The sequence below is a fragment of the Cystoisospora suis genome (genome assembly GCF_002600585.1).
Source record: "Cystoisospora suis strain Wien I chromosome Unknown contig_3922, whole genome shotgun sequence".
Lineage (NCBI taxonomy): Eukaryota > Apicomplexa > Conoidasida > Eucoccidiorida > Sarcocystidae > Cystoisospora > Cystoisospora suis.
Window position 1 is genome coordinate 7,576 of NW_027156717.1, and position 18,948 is coordinate 26,523.

Genomic DNA, 18,948 nt, shown 5'->3' on the forward strand with positions numbered 1-18,948 from the left:
GTGAGCTCTCCGGGGACGGCTCTGGCAACGTCCGAACAAACACTTCACGGGCTTCTGATGCTGCTGCCGAACACACTGGCCGCATACGGCGGATAGCCCAGGTGGACTCCCACCGTTAATTCCACTGAGAAGCCGTGTTCCCTGATCTTTTTATAAATAGCAATCCAGTCTTTCATCAGGCAGTACCTGGATAGACGTGGCGGAGACCCGTGGCTGCACCTGTAGTACCTCGTAGGGAGAATAACAGAATCAAGAAGAACAACCCCGTGAATCCCCAAACTGGTACGCCATGAAAGGTGCGCACGCACGCGAACATTCACAGGTGTTGCCACACTTGTCATCGTGGTGCTCGAAGACAGCGAGTTAGTGTTGCAACTACCAGCAACAAGTATGGTGGTGCGAACCAAAGTTTGACAGAGTCCGTGTGTTTCGCTGCAGAAAAAAAGTGCAGTGGGAGACTCCTTTTTTGGTCGTCTGGCAGGCTGAGCGCATCAGCTGTTGCGCACTGGAGAGGCAGCCGCCGCGGCAGCAGTGGGAGTCGTGGGGGATATCTGACTGTTACACGAGCCAAGCAACTGAGTCTCTTTACTTCATACAGCTGCAGCGCTCTGTTCCTAGACTGTGGCTCGAGCAGTCACTCGAACGTGTTGCAATCCATAGCATTCTTATCGGTGGGATGATGCCATTAGCAGGGGTGTTGCCAGGTGGCGCGACAAAGCTACGTAGTTGCCCTTGGAGAGTCACCGGCTGACACGAAGACAAGCCACTCTGGCCGCTGTGTGCACAACGTTGATGCTACAGGTACTTTTCATGAAGAAAGTAGTAGAAACAGGAGAAGAACTCAATGATGAAGAAAGAAACCTGCTCTCAGGTAAAGCGGGTTACAGAGTCCCGCTACATCGAGCGAGCGATGCAGCAGTTGGGTTTAGGGTTTAGGGTTGCAGTTGCAAGGACCAGCAAAGTTTGTTGGAGCTCATGAACGCAGCTGAGAGAACACAGCTCTCATCCTCTACCTTCCGCCATTCTCCCGGCACGGGAAGCCGCACCTACTGCACACGGCTGAGAAGAATTAATAGGGCTTCCTGGCCCCCCGTCGGTGTGTTAAAACCGATGGCCGGACAAACGGATTTATCAAGTTGCGGCAGCGACGCCTGCGAAACAAGGAGAACAAGAGTGAAGTCTCCCCACGCTGACCGCCATGCCGGCTCCAATCATTTGTCTGCGCTTCCTTCGGGTTCAGTCGGTTACAAAAATATTGTCGGCGGCTTCCGTACCAGCTGGCGGTCTCTGGCTCTCATCGAGCAGCGGGAGCTGGAAGCCGGGACTCTTCGCCTCGTAAGTCTTCACAGTTGTTGCCTCCGCAGACCCGTAGGCACACGGGCAGCAGCCCCGAGTTTTCTGGTCTGCTTTTTATGGCGCCACTGAAGGCGCATAGAAGAGGTAGCTTCGCCTGTTGCCGCAGTACCACGTCCCTACACGTGACGAGGATTTACTTACATCCAAAGTATCTCCTAGCTCTGCCAACGTCTTCGCAGACAGCCCATGTTTGGGTGTCCGGAGGGCGCGTACTTATTGTTTGCGGCACCCATGGCAGGACTTAGAGAGTTGTTTCCTTTATGCTTCTTGCACGAGGGTTGGTGCACTCGACGTGCGCAGTCACTGCAGGGCACGGCGCCAGTGGGTTACGCAGACAGAGTTCAGTTGACACGTCGCCGTATGGCCGGCGAGTCGTTCTGTCTGTTTACCTCTGTTGCTTTGTGCCGCGTTGCTACTGCGGGCAAGACCATCGACGCCTCTGGCTCTTTCCCGACACACACCCACTTCGCCCCCACAGTGGCGGGCCGGGACCGTTATTCGCTCGCCCAGCGCGGTCTCCATCTGGTACAGTACATTGGCCGCTATGCTCTGTACGTTAGCCTCTTCAGTTTGTTGCGGGGGGGCTGCCTATTTCCTGTCCAGGATCTCTTGACAAATTATCGTCGACGTCTAGAGCTCCAGTTGCAGAACAGCTGCGATGAAGTTACCCGGCTAATTGACCAGCGTAGGACTTCTTCACTTTCCGTGGCGACTCTCGAGTCCCGACGGTGGGGTTGCGTCCCTTCTTTCATGTAGTCACAGACAAGGACGGTAGTCCTTGTCTGTGCGCTTCAGGAGAAAGAAACTGTCAAGTTTAGGAGGGGCCGCTAATGAAGCCGCACGGCTGGTTACAACGGACCAGAGTAGAACCATTTCTCTGGAAATTGGGTCGTTCTGCCTTTCCAAGCCAAGTGAAAGCTTTTCGACGGCGGTGACAGGTTCGCACATGGAGGTCGGGAACTAGAAGGGTGAGAGAATCATGCCGTTCTCCCACCAACATCTTGTTGCTTTTCCCGGATGTTTACTATAACGGCACTGTGCAACGCAGATCTCTTGCCTTCGGCATCGACAGTCGAGTGCAAGGCGTTCTACCTGAAGATGAAAGCGGATTACTGCCGGTATATGTCTGAAGTCGCTCAGGTAACTGGGGCCTGCGCACTTCCACTTGTGGATGCGCTTCTTTCGCTTCTTGCTTTAGCGGTAGCGAACAAACGAAGTGAAACAGCAGGCGCAACGTCATCTCTTTCGGTGACCCGGCCTGGTGACGATCGAAAGGTGCCGACGTCCCCCCACTTTATTATCTCGGGCGACCGTCTCCGGTCTCTTTTGACACAACCAGTGCGCTCGCCTCATCGGAGCCGAGCCGAAAAAACCGAACAGGGCCGGCTAGCTTCTTCTTTGCTCAGGATGAGAAATTCAAGAGCGTTGTCGAGACGGCGCAGAAAGCGTACGAAGAGGTAAGTACCGGCCCTGCTTCTCCGTAGTGCAGTTCTCCTCGTTTGAACTCGGCAGCTATTCTGACCGACCCGCGTTTCCGGCTGCTGCTTCAGGCGTACGCTCTTGCAGAGTCCGAGCTGCCGGAGTGCCACCCCGTGCGGCTCGGTATTGCGTTGAACTTCTCCGTCTTCTACTACGAAGCCCTCATTGAGCCAGGCAAGTTACAGTTCGAAACAGACCGAGGGTGTCTCAGCAACAGGCGTGACTGCCCCCATGGGTCATCTGCTGCGCACGCTGATACCTGGGTGGGTCTGTTTCAGCCAGGAGTTTCGCCCTCCGGCTGAAAGCAGCTCCTGACAGAAGTGATAGCTTCTTTCGTCTTCTGACAAACAGAATTCGGGAGAGAGAAAGTGTGCGCGGGAGTCTATGTCCACAGGGTGGCTCGCAGTTTCCAGACTCAACGGACTCGACAGGTAGGAGGCCTGGCCCTTCTGCACATCTCTGTCCTCCCTTCTTTTCCTGCAAAATTCTCCCTGGGACTGCGCGGCACTGACACTTCTCCACCTGCAGACAAAGCTTGTGACCTCGCCCGACAGGCAATCGAAGCCAGCACGGCCGCCCTCCACACTCTCGATGAAGAGCAAGCAAAAGACACGTAAGCAAGACCCGGAACTCGACGCCACAATACAGCAAGGCGCTGTTCGCCACTCTCAATCCCCGTTTGTCGGGCGCTGTGTAGAAGGACGGCACTGCTGTGTGGAATACTTGCACATCTAGACTTCCAGCTGCAGTTGGTGACTGCTGTTTTGCTGGTTCGGACCGTGAAGGAAGCAGGCAGCACCTGCCTAGCTACTTCTCTCGGTCAGTCACCTTGAAGAGGAAACGGGGACAGCAAAGCGACAATCCTGAGAGACCTGCAGTCTCCGACCAGAGCCTTCGGCCGCTTAGCACAGTAGCGCCATACACTGCCTGGTTTCCTTGCCGTGCTGATCCTGATGCACGGCCTTAGTCCTCTTAAGTGTAGTCCCGGTCCGCCCTTAGTGCGTGTGACCCCGGCAACTGCTACAATGTGCGAGGTGGCGCGGTTTCCTTGAAGGGTGAAACCTTAGATTAGTTGGCCGGTCACGTGATTACATTCCCAGCAGAACGCATGGCAAGATTGATAAGCAGGTAAACAATAACAACTACAATGAGTACAATCAGCGTTCATGAGGCCAGCAGCGAGCCCTGTTACGGCGTTTTTGATGCAGACTGGCGATGATGCAACTGCTTCAAGATAACCTCGAGCTCTGGACCACCGAAACTGTAAGTGCCTGCTTGGTACTTGAGAAAGACCCTAAGACTGGGGAATTACGTGAAGTGTGACGCCGGGGCGTTAGTTTCGGTCCCTGACAGCAAGGAAATCCAGCGGTGCACCGGCTTCCGTCAAGACGTCTGCAATCTTTCAGGATAAGCGCTCTGCTTGTGTTTGCTCGTGGGTTCGGTAGCTCGAAGAGGGAGGCCCGCCAGAGGATGCAGTAGTCGAACAACTGTAAATCTCCAGAAACGACGGGTCCGACTGTGGCCACTCCGCTGCTGGTCTGCCGCTCTGTCATTTCGCTCCTCTCCTGCCGCCGCTGTAAGCCCCGGCCTCGACACGTCGCGCATCCTCTCGTGAGCAAGGAGTTATGCAAGAGGGTGCGGTGCCCGCCGCAATCCACCGGCCGCTTTCGCGGTGAAGACGAACTCGAAGATGAAAACAGAGTACCTTGGCAATCCGACGTGACGGGGCGATACTTCTGATGGCGGTCGCGGGGCTTTCGCCACGGTCTCGGAGTCCATAGTGCCTGCTTCCGGAATCGGTTGGGTACGAAACTCCCCTGAAGAGGACGGTGTAGAATGGGGGCCGCCCCACAAGGGTACTGCGTCTCCCCCACTTCTTAGTTGACGATGAGCACACGGGCGTAGTCCACCGCGGTATTTGGGAGCACTAGACTCTCTAAGAAGGAGTTTTAATCTTCGGCTGGGTCTTAGTGCAGGTTCCGGAGCCTGATGCAGCTCCACGATGTGAACTTATCCGACGTCCTAGCGCAGTACAGGCGTTACACTAAGGCACTGGAGTCGCGGATGCATTTCAGCTGTCAATCGGTGGCAGCGACACCGACTAACCAGAATGATCACTGCAGCTACGAGGAGCTTTTCTTTTCATTACTTCACGTGCATTTGTAGACATACATAGGCCGCCAAAGCTCCCTTTTTTCGGCTTCGAACGCCGTAGCGACTGCGCTCCCCATAATATCCGAGCGCTTGCTATGGAGTAGCGACTCATGCATTCCGATACCTGCACGGGTTCTTCTTGGTTTTGTCAAGACTACTTGCTACATATGAACTTCAACCCTTTGCAGAACTTCGGGATGGTTTCTCAAGCACACTGGCCCCCATGCGCGTGCTCCCACGGTTCGGCTGCGGCACTGCAAACAACTGAATCGAGACGCTTCGTGAAGGGTGGCTGGGTGCTGAAAGAAGTCCTTCCTGAGCGCTACGATGAGACGTAAACACTTGGAGCAGTCTTTGAAGTAACTCAGTTCTTGATGCCGGGTTGAATACAGCTGCCATGGTCGAGTGCCTGTCCTTGGGTCATGCATGGGGGCACCGTCGAGAACGGTTCTGGCTCCTACATCTACTTTGAGTCCCTCGCACCAGCATCAAAGCTAGTAATGACACCTCTGGAGTAGCGTGGGCTACGCCTGCAAACGGCTCTGGACAGAACCTAGTTGCCCCTAGCACACTCTACGATGACAGAAGCAATCACGCGAGGCAACTTTTCTGTCTTTTTCGCTTTTCCGAGATGACTGCGTAGACAGCGACCAGCGCGCTCGGATTTGGAGCTATACAGGATTTCGGCAAAACTCAACGCAGAAGTCACCGCGACCATTGCATGCCCAGGGAGAGTGATTGCGGTATAAGAATTTGGGCTTTTCAATGCGATTGGGCCTTCCGTTGCGGTGAAGTTTTCAGCCCTACCTCTCTGTTACTTCCCTTCCTTCTTAGCCGACCTGGGGAGCACCCGAGACCCGCAGTACCTCGGAGGGCCTTAACCAGCCGTTGTCATCAGAGACAGTTCGTACGCAGCCGATGACCGCAGAACAGATGGCATCCAAGGATCTGCTACAGACCAACATAGCTTACAGGTTGCCTATCATAGGTCATCGGACTCACGTCTGATTTCACTGCCGTGACTGTAGCGTCTGTTACAGATGCACAAACCTTCGGTGTCCCCCGCAAAGACAGGAATAAGACACGTCCGGGACATAAACAAAACTATCTCCTTTAGAGGGCTGCTGAAAGCTCCTCGACCAACAGCGAATGCGTACCCCCATCTCTTGATGGCACTGAATAGAAAACCACTTTTCTGTCATGGCTCACTATCGCTAGCCTCTATCCGTCACTCCTTGCTAGTGAAGACATCCCCTTTCTTATGAGATTACCGGCTTCTCTCCACTGGAAACCAAGTTCGAGTCCTAGACCGCCGTCCCACCCGGTGCCCCGACATGTGTACGATTTCAGGACGTAAACACAGTTTTCTCCGAGACTGACAGCTTCGGTCCTATGCCCCGTATACAGACTTACGTTAACATTCGCTTCTTCTTCTGTGTCTCTGTCTATCACTTTCTTCTTTCATCCGTTGTCTCCTTCCATACATACACACGCATATTAGTAGCATCTATTTTCCTGCTTGGTAGGTTCGGGCGCTGTGGTTCTTGATTTAGAGATAAGCCCGCCACAAACCAGACAAAAAAAGAATCACCGTCATACATCTGACGAGTCTCTCACACAGTCCCTAGAAACCATCAGACAACCGCATGCCCTCAAGCCAAAGCAAACTAAACTCGTTGTCTCGGAAGTGTTTCATGAATTTCTTTTTCCTTCGACAGGAGAGCGAAGAAAAGCAAAACGTCACTAGACCTGCACCGAAAATTTCTTTCTTCTATAGGGCACAACAAAACGCCTCCTCATGTATAAATGAGAAAAGAGCGTAGCACCTCCTGCGTTTTCCTTCTGGTCGATCGCCGATCCAAAACACATATATTAGATGGCAGCACACATACACGCTGTCTCTGTGAAATACGAGTAACGGCTTTTGTTCAAGTGAGGAAGGCCGGAAGAAGCCCTCTCATCGTGACGGAGAAAAAGACCGGTAAAAGACGGCGAGTGGATCGAATCCGTACTCTGCATGTGCCACACAAGCCGCCGTTGGTCTTTCGTCTTCATCCGTGTTGTCTTCTCGTCCGAGCAAAACGACTTCCTTCACAAACGTGTGCCCCCGCCACAATCGATGCGGAATTCAACATTCCCTGGGACAGAAGAAAGTAAAAAAGAGTCAAACCGCAGGCACCATTACTACCGCGGAAACATGTGTTCACACCATCACCCTCCGTCAACAGGTTTACAACAGCGCAAGCATCACGTCCAGCATGGGGCCTCGTTTCCTCTCTGGAAATAAAGAAACTCCCCAGTAGGTTTGGATGCTGTTGTGTCACTGTTGCCAACGACATGACTGCGTTTTAGAGGCATGCAAACCAGGTATACAGAGGACGTATAAGACGGATGGTATTAGATAAGAATAGCAGATGCATGTTTCTTCTGCATTTAAATGATGGTGTCACTTGTCTAACAACGTAAAATGTGCATATGTGTTGATCACAGCCGCAAAAAAGAAAAGCACGTGATCATTCTGTACAGAGTTTGTAGAGAACACAGTACTCATGGGCAAGCCTGGACTCGTCGCAGATACAACCATGCGAGTCATCCAAAAAAAAAGAAATCCCTTTCCACGGATCTTGCGGCGCGGCACACACATCTCACGAGTAAAGTACACCCCGCAACACTCCGTAATGCAGACGTAAAAGAGACCGTATATCTAATATCGGATCCTCGACAGAACAACACCTCCACTTCTTACTGAGAGAAAGAGATGAACGAGTTTCAAGCGAAAGAAAAGACGGAGAAAGAAGAGAGGGAGACAGAAAGGCAGACCCGCTCACCTGCAACTGTGCTGTACCGACAGCCCTTGTAGGGTGGCACGTTGATACCCGAGACATCAAGCGAGTCCAACTGGAAAGAAACAGTTCACGCGCGCAGAATGAAAACCGGGACGTATCTAAACCATCATCAGTTCCTGTCAAACGTGTCTAACATGTGTATCTGTCACTCTCTTCTTTCTATAGACGCATGTATTCATTCCTTTTGGTGTGCCGAGCCACATAGACGTATACACCTGTACATCAAAGACACGAAGGTCCAGACGGATAAGAAGCCGAAAAGTGTCGACTGATTTTGTATACGACCAGAGTCACTTTGAACAAGCCACACACCAAAGCAAACACCTCGGGGACGGCTTGACAAGAACACAGAGCGGCCAGAAGGAGTCTAGCCCTCCCGAACACACACAAGAAACTCTTCTACGACAAGTGCACCCACTGAATGCATAAACCAGTGCACGCGTAGTAGTAGGTACACACGTATACTTCATACTCCCAGCCACAAACTGTACAGAGCAGAGGCGTAGTCTACGTACGAGACGACAAAAACGCAGGAGGGTCCCCCTAGTTCATCAGTAGTCTTGGAACCCTCAAGTGGGTACCACACTTGTGAAATCTTTGAAAAGAGATTTCCGCATATATCGAGCAGTTCATAGGGATGCACATATAGATATATATAGCTATAGATGCACATGCACTACAGTCCCCAACACGTGTAGACGGTATATGCACCTATGCAGTGACGTAAAAACATAGGAGTTACATAGACTCCTGCAGCTCACCAGTCGGAATATACAAAGCGACTTCATCGTTGACATCGATCATTCTGTGCATCTATCTATCTATCTTCAATCTATCTATCTATTTTCTGGAGACGTCAATTCTTCTCTCTTACAGGCTTACCTTGAAACCCGAAGGTACCCAATTCTTGATGAGGAACTGGACATTGGCAACTAATCTGTACATACACACGTTGAAACTTCGCACCATCTGGGAAAAGCAGAGCATAGATCTTCAGGAATAAACAACTGCTATCCTACTGTAAGAAAAACGAAGGTACATTTACACATAGGAAAAGGGAAGAGAGGGAGAAAGAGTGCCCGGACAGACGAAATGTCAGCACTTTGTGAAGTGTCTTGCGCAGCTCCAAGCTCGAACGCCGAAAGCAAGTCTATGTAAAAACATCATGAAGACGTGTTGTGAATTTCGCCAGGTACCGCTGATAGTCTTAGTAGATTGCCAATCAAGAGACGAGCATAAAAGAGAAGTAGTGAGAACCTCGATCGTGCATTTGTTGTTGTCGTCGTCTTTCGATCATTTCTACTCCGTAAGAGAAGACAGATCTACATCTACTTTGGTCAACGACAGTCCTGAAACAACTTGCCTATCTTATCTTACGAGGTTTCACAGGGAGGCAAGACATCCAACCGCTTTCCTTCCTCGGGTACGAGAGAAAGCTGAAGAAAGGGAAGACAATCCACATGCCGCGAGAATCGATGTTTATTGAGGAATCTCAAGAAGTGACAAGCATCCATAGCCAACGTGTACTCCGTCTAAGACACGAAAAGAATCTCTCGAAACACATAGAAGAATGGAGTCTAGTATCAGAGCCTAAGCTTAGACTGCATCTGCGCTTAGTTATAAGAAAGAGAAGTCGTGAAAACACACAAGAAAATCCTGCTTTTCTCAAGCGTAGGTGGGCAGAGGACAGGGTGGTGGTAAGACATGAGCACACTTCAATACCAGAGATCAACAAAAGTGGCATCTACCCTCTACATCTTTGTACGCTTCGCCCCTCTAGGAAAGAATGGCAGAAGCCTTTTAGGCGTGTAAGCAAAGTCCCACAAACCTGGCTGGAGAAACCAAGAAGTCTTAAGAGAGATATAACATACACAACTAGACGTAAAGAAGAAGAGAATGAGATTGAATGAACAAATAAACGCAGGAAACATCTTCCATGCATTCTGATCAAGACTGCTTTCGCGTATTTGGATAGGCATCAAATGCTCTGTCACCGAAACTATCAGTATCCATATGCATATGTCTAGATAAACAGATACATGTGGATACATCTTAGGTAGTTGTTGAAAACTCTCTACCGGAAGAAAACCGGCAAGAAGTGGTAGTAGTAGTAGCAGTAGTAGCAGAAATAGCGAGAATGATCTAAGTCTCCTCTTCAACAGAAGAATATTTTCTTTCATTTTCCTTTCTTTTACCTTCACCTACGTGCTTGGAGCATATAACAGACATCCGGAGAAAGAAGAAAAGGTTCCCCATCCATCACTGGTTCACAACAACTCACCGTTCCTTCGGCTCGCTGTGTAGGAGCATCGAAAGCGAACGACCCGACCTCCCATAGTAATGTCTGTTGAATAACAGGATAGAGTCAAGTTGCAACAGAAGGAGAGTGAGTATGCAAGGAAAGAGAGGGCCATGAAAAGGGAGAAAGAAACAAACAGACGCATGGACTCAATCACGCTTCCTCCTTTCTTCTAAGCAACTCAGTGGCCTCCTCTAAGTGCAGGTGGTTCCAGTGGACAGAACCAGTCGTCTCTCTTTCTCTTTGTACGAGCACTGGAGAGGCAAAGCGCGTGTAGAAAAGGAGACAGAAAAAGGGTGAATTCGAAGACGAAGAAGTGCGTAGGGGATGTTCTTGCACAAGCATGAACCAGGACGAAAGAGTAGTGCAATTGATGGTTGCCACAAACATGACAAGGAACAGATATGCACGTAAGGAGTATAGGACAGTATAGTATTTAAGACGAACATCACGTAGGCAGACCTGCCGCTTGAAAAGACAGGAATAGACAAACTACTGATCACGTGTGGAAGCACATCCTGAGACAGTCAAGAATCATGAAGACATACACTCCCACAGATACATATACTTGTATTTGATACAGGCAGGTGTACGGGACAGAGATGGATGGAACGGGAGTGTACCTATGACCACCCACGCGCCCGTGGCGTTACCGGCGGAGGAGACATACAGGATGATTTGTGTACTCCCGATAGCTGGTCCTCCTTGTCGGATCAGGACAGTGTCATACACGTGGACGTCACAAGTGATACCAACGTATACAGTCGATCTATCTATCGATCTATGACCTCAGGCGGCGCTCATCACCGCTACATAAGGCCAAAGAAATCGATACAGAACCGCGCTGGATTCTGGTTTCTCACTAGAGTAATCCAGTCAAAAAACATCTTCTGTTTTGATACCAAAGGAGCTCGCACTCACCGACGAGGTGTGGAGAAATCGGACTGTACCAGAGGTGGCTGTAATGGTAGCGCCCTGTACAAATGTGGGGAGTTGTATCATAACACATACACCTTCCATCGTTCTTCTATCAGCTCCAAGGCCTGCAGATGATGCTGAAGACTTTCCTACTGGGCAAAATGCATTCAATCGTAGATCTAGTCTTCCTAGCCCTCCCCCTCCACTATCTCCTCCTCGGCTCTTTGATGGTGTAAAACCACTTCCTTTGCCAAGAGAAGAAGAAGAAAACGAGTTGTCGCTACTACCTCCTCCTGGCTTCTTTGTTTTAGAGCCTAGGAGAGGAAATCCACTGGAAGACGATGAAGAAGAGCTTGATCTCGTCGAAGATGAAGGAAATGAAATACTTCCGGTGACAGAAAGAGGAAGAGTGAAACGACTATCGCACAACCTGGGAGATCAAGATATGGTGGAGACACAGAACAGATGAAATGACGGGATAAATAAGGAAGAGATACAGAGAGAAAAACTAAGGGCTTTCTTCAACAGCAAAGGTCTCTTGGCTTTTTCAAAGAGAAGAAAGAATCTTTGAAAGAGTCTTCTAGAGTTATAAATACACTTATACTACGGATACACACACACAAGTCGACTGGTGTTCTTACTCTGCATTTTTCTTTTTCTTCTTCTTCTTCTTTCAGTACTAAGACATGAGAAGAAGACAAGTAGAAAAAGAGGAGATACAAGGGCAAATCGCAGATACAGATGTCACAGAAAGCAGGCCGGGCCTTCTCAGGTCGAGGAGTTGATCGAGTATAGACGAGAGAACAAGAAAAAACACATACAAGGAGGGACCAGAACTGGAGAGAGATTTTCTTTCTCTCCACTCCAGTACAGAACCAAGCATCCCCCGTTTACACGATATGTGAAGGAACTGGGTACTACCAACAGATAAGTATGGTCTACAGACAAGCACTTCTCGACTATGTGTCGATAGAACTCGAAGTGTCTGCATCTATAGTAGAACGGAGACCCGTTTGGACCGAGTTACACGACCGATATACAAACAGGAAACGACACATATGTATCTATACAACTATCCGTGTGGATTCATATATATATATGCAGGCACATAGGTATGCATGTGTGGAAGAAGGAATGAGAGACGGGCCAAGCAGCCAGTTTTCCTACTTACCAGTACTGAGTGAGAACGAAGTCTCCATCAGGCGGACAGAAAGACAAGACATGATCACGCTTGAAACGAGAGAGTCTGTGTGGAGAACCATGAAGACAACGACAGAAGGAGGAAATACGTACTATCAGCATCAAATGAGAAAAACACGCTCTTATCATCTCTTGATTTCTCTTCCTAGCTTCTTTCGACCCCCTTCGAGAAAGTAGCCTTTTTTTCACTAGATAGACTAAGACTTCCTTCGTTCTCGATATCTCCATCACTCACAATCTCCTCTTGTCTCCTTTCCCTCCTCGAGGTAAGTCACACACACACTCTCAGTCCTCACCAAGATACTTACTTCGCTCTTCTACATAGAAACATATATATATATATAGATACGTGTCGTATATGTAACTACCTCATAGACGTCCGCGGACTATACTACACTCTGGTGTACACGTGTGCAGATGTGTCTGAAGGTTAATATTCAGATAGACTTGGTTCCTGCCAATCCAGTGTGATGACGTGAGACAATAGATCGACATGGCACTTCAGCCTGTGACCGTCTTATTTCTTTCTAGGAGATCGGTTCACATCCTGCATGCTTTTCTTGAGCAGTCGCCTCTCTCAAGAGTGCATGCAGCGAGGGAAACAATCTTCCTCAGAGCAGTAGTATTCTCCTCGCTTTAAGTAGGCTGCCATGCGGTCTTACAAGCTAGCTAGTAAGGTAAAAGCGCTTAACCCCTATTGCCAGATGAAACACACATACGCAGATACCAGAGACAGATCTGCAACAGTTGTGAAGCATGAAGAGCAACATCGACTGGCCTGCTTTGAAAAGTCAGCCTTCACGAGAAGACTAAGGTGAAACAGATGTCCGGGAAGAGAGTGAAGAAGCGAGGGATGGGGGAGAAGATCAAGAAGAGATCATGGCGGTCATTTGCAGCTGTCCTGATGACATCATTATTGTCCTTCTCTCTTTTTTCTTATCTTACCTTACACAAGGATGGAAGGAGGCGTCTTTCAACAACTGGGGTCTTCTCAAAGTTAAACATAGTTCAGGCAATCCACTGAGCTGAAGACGAAATGAGATTCAAAAAGCAAACTAGAAGAGGGACAAGGGAGATCTCTTGCTTGACGATGACTCACAGAGAGGACAATGACAAGAAAACAGAATGCTGGATATGCCGCTTTTACCACTCCACCACATACACATGCTATCGAGCATGCATACCATAGAGAGATGCATGTATATATGACTGATATACAAGAAAAGAGAGGGTGGTGGGAGTCATAAATATGTATGAAGAGCCACGTACAAATCGTAAGGAAAGGTAATGATGAGATATGTACTCCCGAGACAAAGAAAAATCGGACCAGACAACAGACACGACCTCATGATTCTTGTATCCACGAAAGCTAAGGGAAATCTTTGTCTTCCTCAGGTAAACGGGCAGATATACGTGACATATACGGCTCTCATTCAGCTGCGTACAGGAATACACACCGGGGGAAAATCTCCACTCAGAATGATGAGTCTCTTTGACAGATGTATAGATACATACAGACACACGTACCTACATACATAGCTCACCGCAGATGAGTAGACACACCCCAAGAGAAGTGTCAGAGAAGTATATACACATAGAACACATATGTACAACCGCATCTATTACGAGTGTATTACTCAATATAAGCACGAAGACCGAAGCCTTCTAGATAGGAGGAATTACACTGCACACATCGCCAGTCGTGAAATTGCCTAGAACGGATGAACGACGAGAAAACGAAGAGACTGAGACGCGAAAGAATGAAAACTTCTGAGGAGGCTTCTTCTCCACTGAACACGCCCTCCTCTCTCATACAGTGTACAAGGCTTTCTCTCTCACAACTTTCTGGCTCTCTTTTCCAAGAATCTCGCAGACAGGCAAAGGTACGTTCCTCGACATTCTTGCTACGATATAGACGCAGGTATATGTGTACACATAGTCCCGAGGATAGATAAAAGTACAAACAACGTACGCGAAATATTCACATCGGGTTGTGTATTCACATGAGGGCGCACATGGCCATATATATACATATAGACATGTAGGAGGAGAGAAGACATACGCGGCAGTTCATTTGTATGGCGCCGGTGACAGAGGCTTGAACCATATTCCCATCCCTGAGGAAAAGACGGAGCGACGAAAGAAAAAAGACAGACGAAGAAGCAAGCGCGATGAAGACAAAGAAGACATAGGACAACAGAGAGAGATTAACAGAAGGCTATTCAAGGTGAAGAAGAAGCCCAAGTTGTCTTGCCTGTGACTGGCTCGGTTTCATTCTGTCAAACCACAGCTCAACGCGTCCAATAAGGAAAGAATCTCTCCTTCTCCCAAGCCGACGCAGATGAGGAGAAGAAAAGCGGATCGTACCGCTCGGTGAGAAGTCAGAGACAGCAGGAGAGAAGACCGGAGAGAGAGAGAGGAGGAAAAAGAAGGGCTGTGGGTAAGAGAATAGTATTGAAAAGAAAGTTGTATATATGTTCTCTGCTTTCTATCGTAACAAGAGGATGCAAAGATTACCCATGCGCCCGCCAAAAAACACAGAAGGACTTAGACACGAGTTTAAGAAAGACACACGTCTGTGTACAGGAAACGAAGAGTACCCACTTCTTCTTCTTCCTCTTGTTTTACTTTCAACCTCTAATACCTTTCAGTAGCCACTTCCATCTCATCACTTTCATGCAAAGACACACACCTTAAAGGGATTGCGACTCTTTCTTTCTTTCTTTGACCACAGATCTAGATCACTCAATTCCAGGGGCAGCATTTCTCGCTCCGATCTCTCCACCTTTTTTTGTCTATCCAGACCCATAACGGCTCTTCGGTTCACCCTCGCTTTCTGTCTTCGTCTTTGTCAACAGAGAACAAAGATAAAAGAGAACGAAGGGATGGCCGGCTCTAAAAGGCTAGAGAAACTTACGAGTTCACTGTGGCGTGAATACTTTCAAGGACATCGACATAGACCTCATTTGAAGCATAATGGACGTTCCCCCTTCTCCACCAACAGTCACTTCCTGCCCCACTAATGCCTCCTCCTTCTCCTGAACCACTTCCTAGACCCATACCTTCGCCTAGACGAGGCAAGCAGAGTGAGAAAGAAAGAGAAAGCGAGAGAGTAGGGAGACGCACAAGAAAAGAAAACGCTTCCTAGAAAGAAAAGAAGACCCATCAATGCCCATTGTAGTGATAGTAGTAGAAGTCCTTAGAAACAAGAGAACGTCATCGCTTCAACAGCTCCATCTCTCTGCAAGACCATCTCTCATCATCGTCACGGGAGCGATCTATACAAAAGCTCCCGGAATGAATGAAGTTGTTCTCCTCTTTTCTTTCACTCTTACGCTTGTTTTCTTCATCTCTTGATACCTAGGAGGGTGTTCGGTGTCCTAACAGCATGGCATCTCTTCTACTTACATTTGAACAGTTGTAGTAACCCTATGGGTATTGAAAACAAGGGACTGAAGAAGGCTGAGAAAGTTGTCCACAATGATGAGAATGTTTGAGAGGGTGAGAATAACTAAAGAGGTCGATTTCTTCTTTGCACTAGATACCTGCACGGGATTCAATGGATGGCTGTAAGCCTTGGGATCCTCCTCCTCCTCCTATGCCTGAACTTCCGCCGAGTGAATTCTGCGAGAGTCCTATAGAAGCAGCGAGAGAGCTGAGAACTTGTGACGACCCATTTACCTAAAAAAGAGACAGAAAGACGAAGAAAGCAAGAAGAACTGAGACTTGAAGAGAGGACGAAGGAGGCATGCACTGACATCATTTCAAAGAAGAGAAAAGGGCACAATAATTGAAGACCATCATCGAGACAAACCAAGAAAAGAAAGAAGTACCTAAAGAAAGAAAGAAGGCATGAGGAGAGAGAAGATATAGAACAAACACCCACCAAAGAAGACAGCAGACAGCTGAACACATGGGGGGATGACAACCGACAAAGTCTTCAATCAGAAGAACTAAACTGAGAAGTACGGAGATAGAAAACAGAAGAGGACAGGAAGAAAGCACGTCATCGAATCCGTGCGGATGAATGATGGAGAGGTTTGAAAGAGAAATAAAAAGACAAGGTGAAAGGAAAGAGAGAACCTCGAGACTTCTCTGATATATATCTCGGCATCTCTAGTCTTCAAGCAGTGGTGCATCGAAATGAACGAGTGATTCGAGATAGAATCGAAGTTCCAAGGTAGTTCTCCACCCAGGGCTTCACCTCGAAGAGTTCTTTCTGTTGGGCATACTAGTGCTACATGCCAAGCACGACCAGAGGGAAGACAGACACTCAAAAGGAGAAGGAAGTCCTAGCAGATCATCAAATGACATACATCGCATGCGTCGCCGGGGCGAGGGAGGGGCTGGGGGGTTTGAACACTCAGCCTCGCTGGAGTTCTTGACCCACAACCGTCAACATGCAGGAACAACACTACAGTAGGAGACGCTCTATACGTACGTGCGCGAAACTACAAACGAAGCCTAGCTGCATGCGCTCAGGAGACAATGCCTCTCGATGAGAAGAGGTATGTGTATGCCGAGACCACCATCGGTTTAGTTTTCCGAAAAAGTGGTGGCGGGGGGCGAAAAAAGAAAAAGAAATGCTAAGCTATGGAACAGAAACGTGGGGTGTATCAATAAAGACTGAGGATCCGCATATCTACGAAGAATGCCAAGGATACATATATGCCTGTACTCCTGAAGCTCCCTCACCAACTTCATAGCAGCCTCCATAACAGAGGGCCGAGGGACAAGCATCTGTAGAACATTTCCTTGGACAGTTGCTGGATACCCGCATGCACTCATCTCATCAAGGAGTACATACACCAGAGAATAGTGTCTCCGTAAAGCTTCCTCTGTTAGACTGAACTCTGCACAGCAGCCTCCATCTCCTAGAAGGGCTGAGGAAAGGCTTGCAGATGCAGAAGTGGTCGACGTTCCACAATACCACGCTAAAGCACTCTGCATGCGCTGGAGTAACTCGAGCAGTAGAAGGGGCTCTGCCTAATACAAGACGAGAGAAAAGAGACAAAACAACGAGTCGGGGCGACAGCAATAAGGCATAAAACAGAGGGAGAAAACCGACCACACAGCCGAACAAAACCAGAAATAAAGGTGACAGCACCTCTATCAAGTAGCCGTCTTTGAAGTCTTCGACGCTCAGACGAAACAGGTATTACTCTTTCTTGTCTTCTTTCTGTTGAATTTGTTGGGCAGTGAGCCACAAAGAGAGACGGAAGACTCTACTGTCCGGATGATCGAGTCCTGTAGATTGATGTATCTGTCTCTCTAAACCACTGTGAAAAAGGTATGTAGATGCACAGCGATATTGACTGACTGGAAACATGCCCAAAAGGCCAACCTTGTAGAGGCGATACAAAGACACATGGACCAACTGCCTGACTGCATATGAAACGGACACGGGGTTCATCCGCGGGACGTTAACAAGCACGACTCTGCCGCGTATAACCTGAAACTACCCCACGGTCCATCGCACTGGCATGGGACAGGTGACGGTGTATGTGAGTGCTACAAAGAAGGAGGAGAGATGGCACAAGTTTGAGCAGTGAAGAAGAAAGAAGGAGAAACATACAGAAAAATGCCATGCATGTATACTGTAAGTGTTGTAAAGAGGATACAGTGATCTGATCGGAAGTGCATACAAAAGTCATCAAAACGTGATGGAAATGCCTCTGTCTCCCTTTGCTTGTGCCCACTATATATATATATATGTATATAGAGAGAGAAAGAGAGAAAGATGCCACACGGATCCACGTACTTAATTCGAACAGAGAGGCATGTGAATAAATTTACAGCGTACGTACGTACATCTGACGGCCGGGTTGTGCATACCTCTTGATGCGTGACGCCAACAAAGAGAAGATTATTGTGGCTGACATGAAGGAGAATGGTCCCTCGCGCGCCTCTCATCACTCTTGGCAAGAGACTTGCTGCCTTCGATCCTCCCCGACCTCCACCACCACTGGAGCTCCCTCCTGCACCTCCGTCACTCCCTCCATCTGTCCTTCCAGCAGCAATAAGACGTTGAAGAAGAGGTCCGCAAGCATCGCGAGGTGTACGTACACCGTAGTGCTTCTCCACTAGGAATGTCCCGGTATTGTTCAGAACAAATAAGGAGTCCATTCTTATATATAGTGTTACGCAGCAAAGTGATGCCAGGAAGCTAATGACGACTGTCACTTACAATAAAGAAAAAAGAGATATTCTCTCTGCCTTTGCCCCCCAGGTCTATGTCGACGCGAGAAAGACCACTTGCATTAGGTTGCCAGAACTTTCATTCTCCTTCGGTCTCAGACTGTGGCAGAATAAGCGACCTCAAAAAGAAAGGCGGCTTACTAGGGGGACTCCGGGAAGAAACACACAGGAAGACAAGAACGGCGATGCGCCAGAAAAACCGCAGAGTCGTTAGTACCCCTGTCTGGGCTGTACCTTCAGCAGCTCCTTTCTCACCAACGGGGAAATGCCGTCACAAATTTCCGCACAGCGTTTGCACGAGAAACGCTCTCCATCGATTTCTGGTCTTCCTTCTCTTCAATAGAAAGCATGCACCCTCTCTCTCCTTCTTCTTAGTCTTCTGATCACACGGTGTCTTTTTGTTTGTTAAGGGGACCTGGGAAATTCAATCAACAGGACTGTATTCTCTTTCTCCTGAGTTCGCATACTACCTATACCTCCCAGAAAGAAAGAGAAGAA

At 48.6% G+C, this 18,948-nt stretch overlaps 2 protein-coding genes across 2 annotated transcripts in view; one reads left to right on the forward strand and one right to left on the reverse strand.

Annotated features, from left to right (window-relative positions):
• Positions 1-390: 390 nt before the first annotated feature.
• On the forward strand, positions 391-5,381 carry CSUI_007418 (14-3-3 domain; the record flags this gene model as incomplete). Its single annotated transcript, XM_068067563.1, has 7 exons — positions 391-396; positions 802-871; positions 1,241-1,335; positions 1,960-2,041; positions 2,405-3,448; positions 4,044-4,098; positions 4,281-5,381. 5 exons carry the CDS (start codon positions 391-393, stop codon positions 2,815-2,817), a joined length of 666 nt encoding a protein of 221 aa, XP_067920461.1. The 3' UTR covers positions 2,818-3,448; positions 4,044-4,098; positions 4,281-5,381.
• A 1,271-nt stretch (positions 5,382-6,652) lies between these two features.
• Positions 6,653-18,948, reverse strand: part of CSUI_007419 (adaptor complexes medium subunit family protein) — a 14,253-nt gene continuing 1,957 nt past the window's right edge. The window contains exons 1-13 of the mRNA XM_068067564.1: positions 18,088-18,948; positions 16,948-17,238; positions 15,798-15,933; positions 15,170-15,320; positions 14,315-14,369; positions 13,198-13,277; positions 12,224-12,298; positions 11,056-11,482; positions 10,117-10,179; positions 9,213-9,271; positions 8,718-8,772; positions 7,818-7,887; positions 6,653-7,127 (exon numbers count right to left, since the gene is read on the reverse strand). The exon at positions 18,088-18,948 is cut by the window's right edge and continues 1,957 nt beyond it. Coding sequence (XP_067920462.1) covers positions 7,081-7,127; positions 7,818-7,887; positions 8,718-8,772; positions 9,213-9,271; positions 10,117-10,179; positions 11,056-11,482; positions 12,224-12,298; positions 13,198-13,277; positions 14,315-14,369; positions 15,170-15,320; positions 15,798-15,933; positions 16,948-17,238; positions 18,088-18,378 — 1,800 coding nt within the window. The 5' untranslated portion in view covers positions 18,379-18,948 and the 3' untranslated portion in view covers positions 6,653-7,080. The remainder of the gene's footprint in view (positions 7,128-7,817; positions 7,888-8,717; positions 8,773-9,212; positions 9,272-10,116; positions 10,180-11,055; positions 11,483-12,223; positions 12,299-13,197; positions 13,278-14,314; positions 14,370-15,169; positions 15,321-15,797; positions 15,934-16,947; positions 17,239-18,087) is intronic.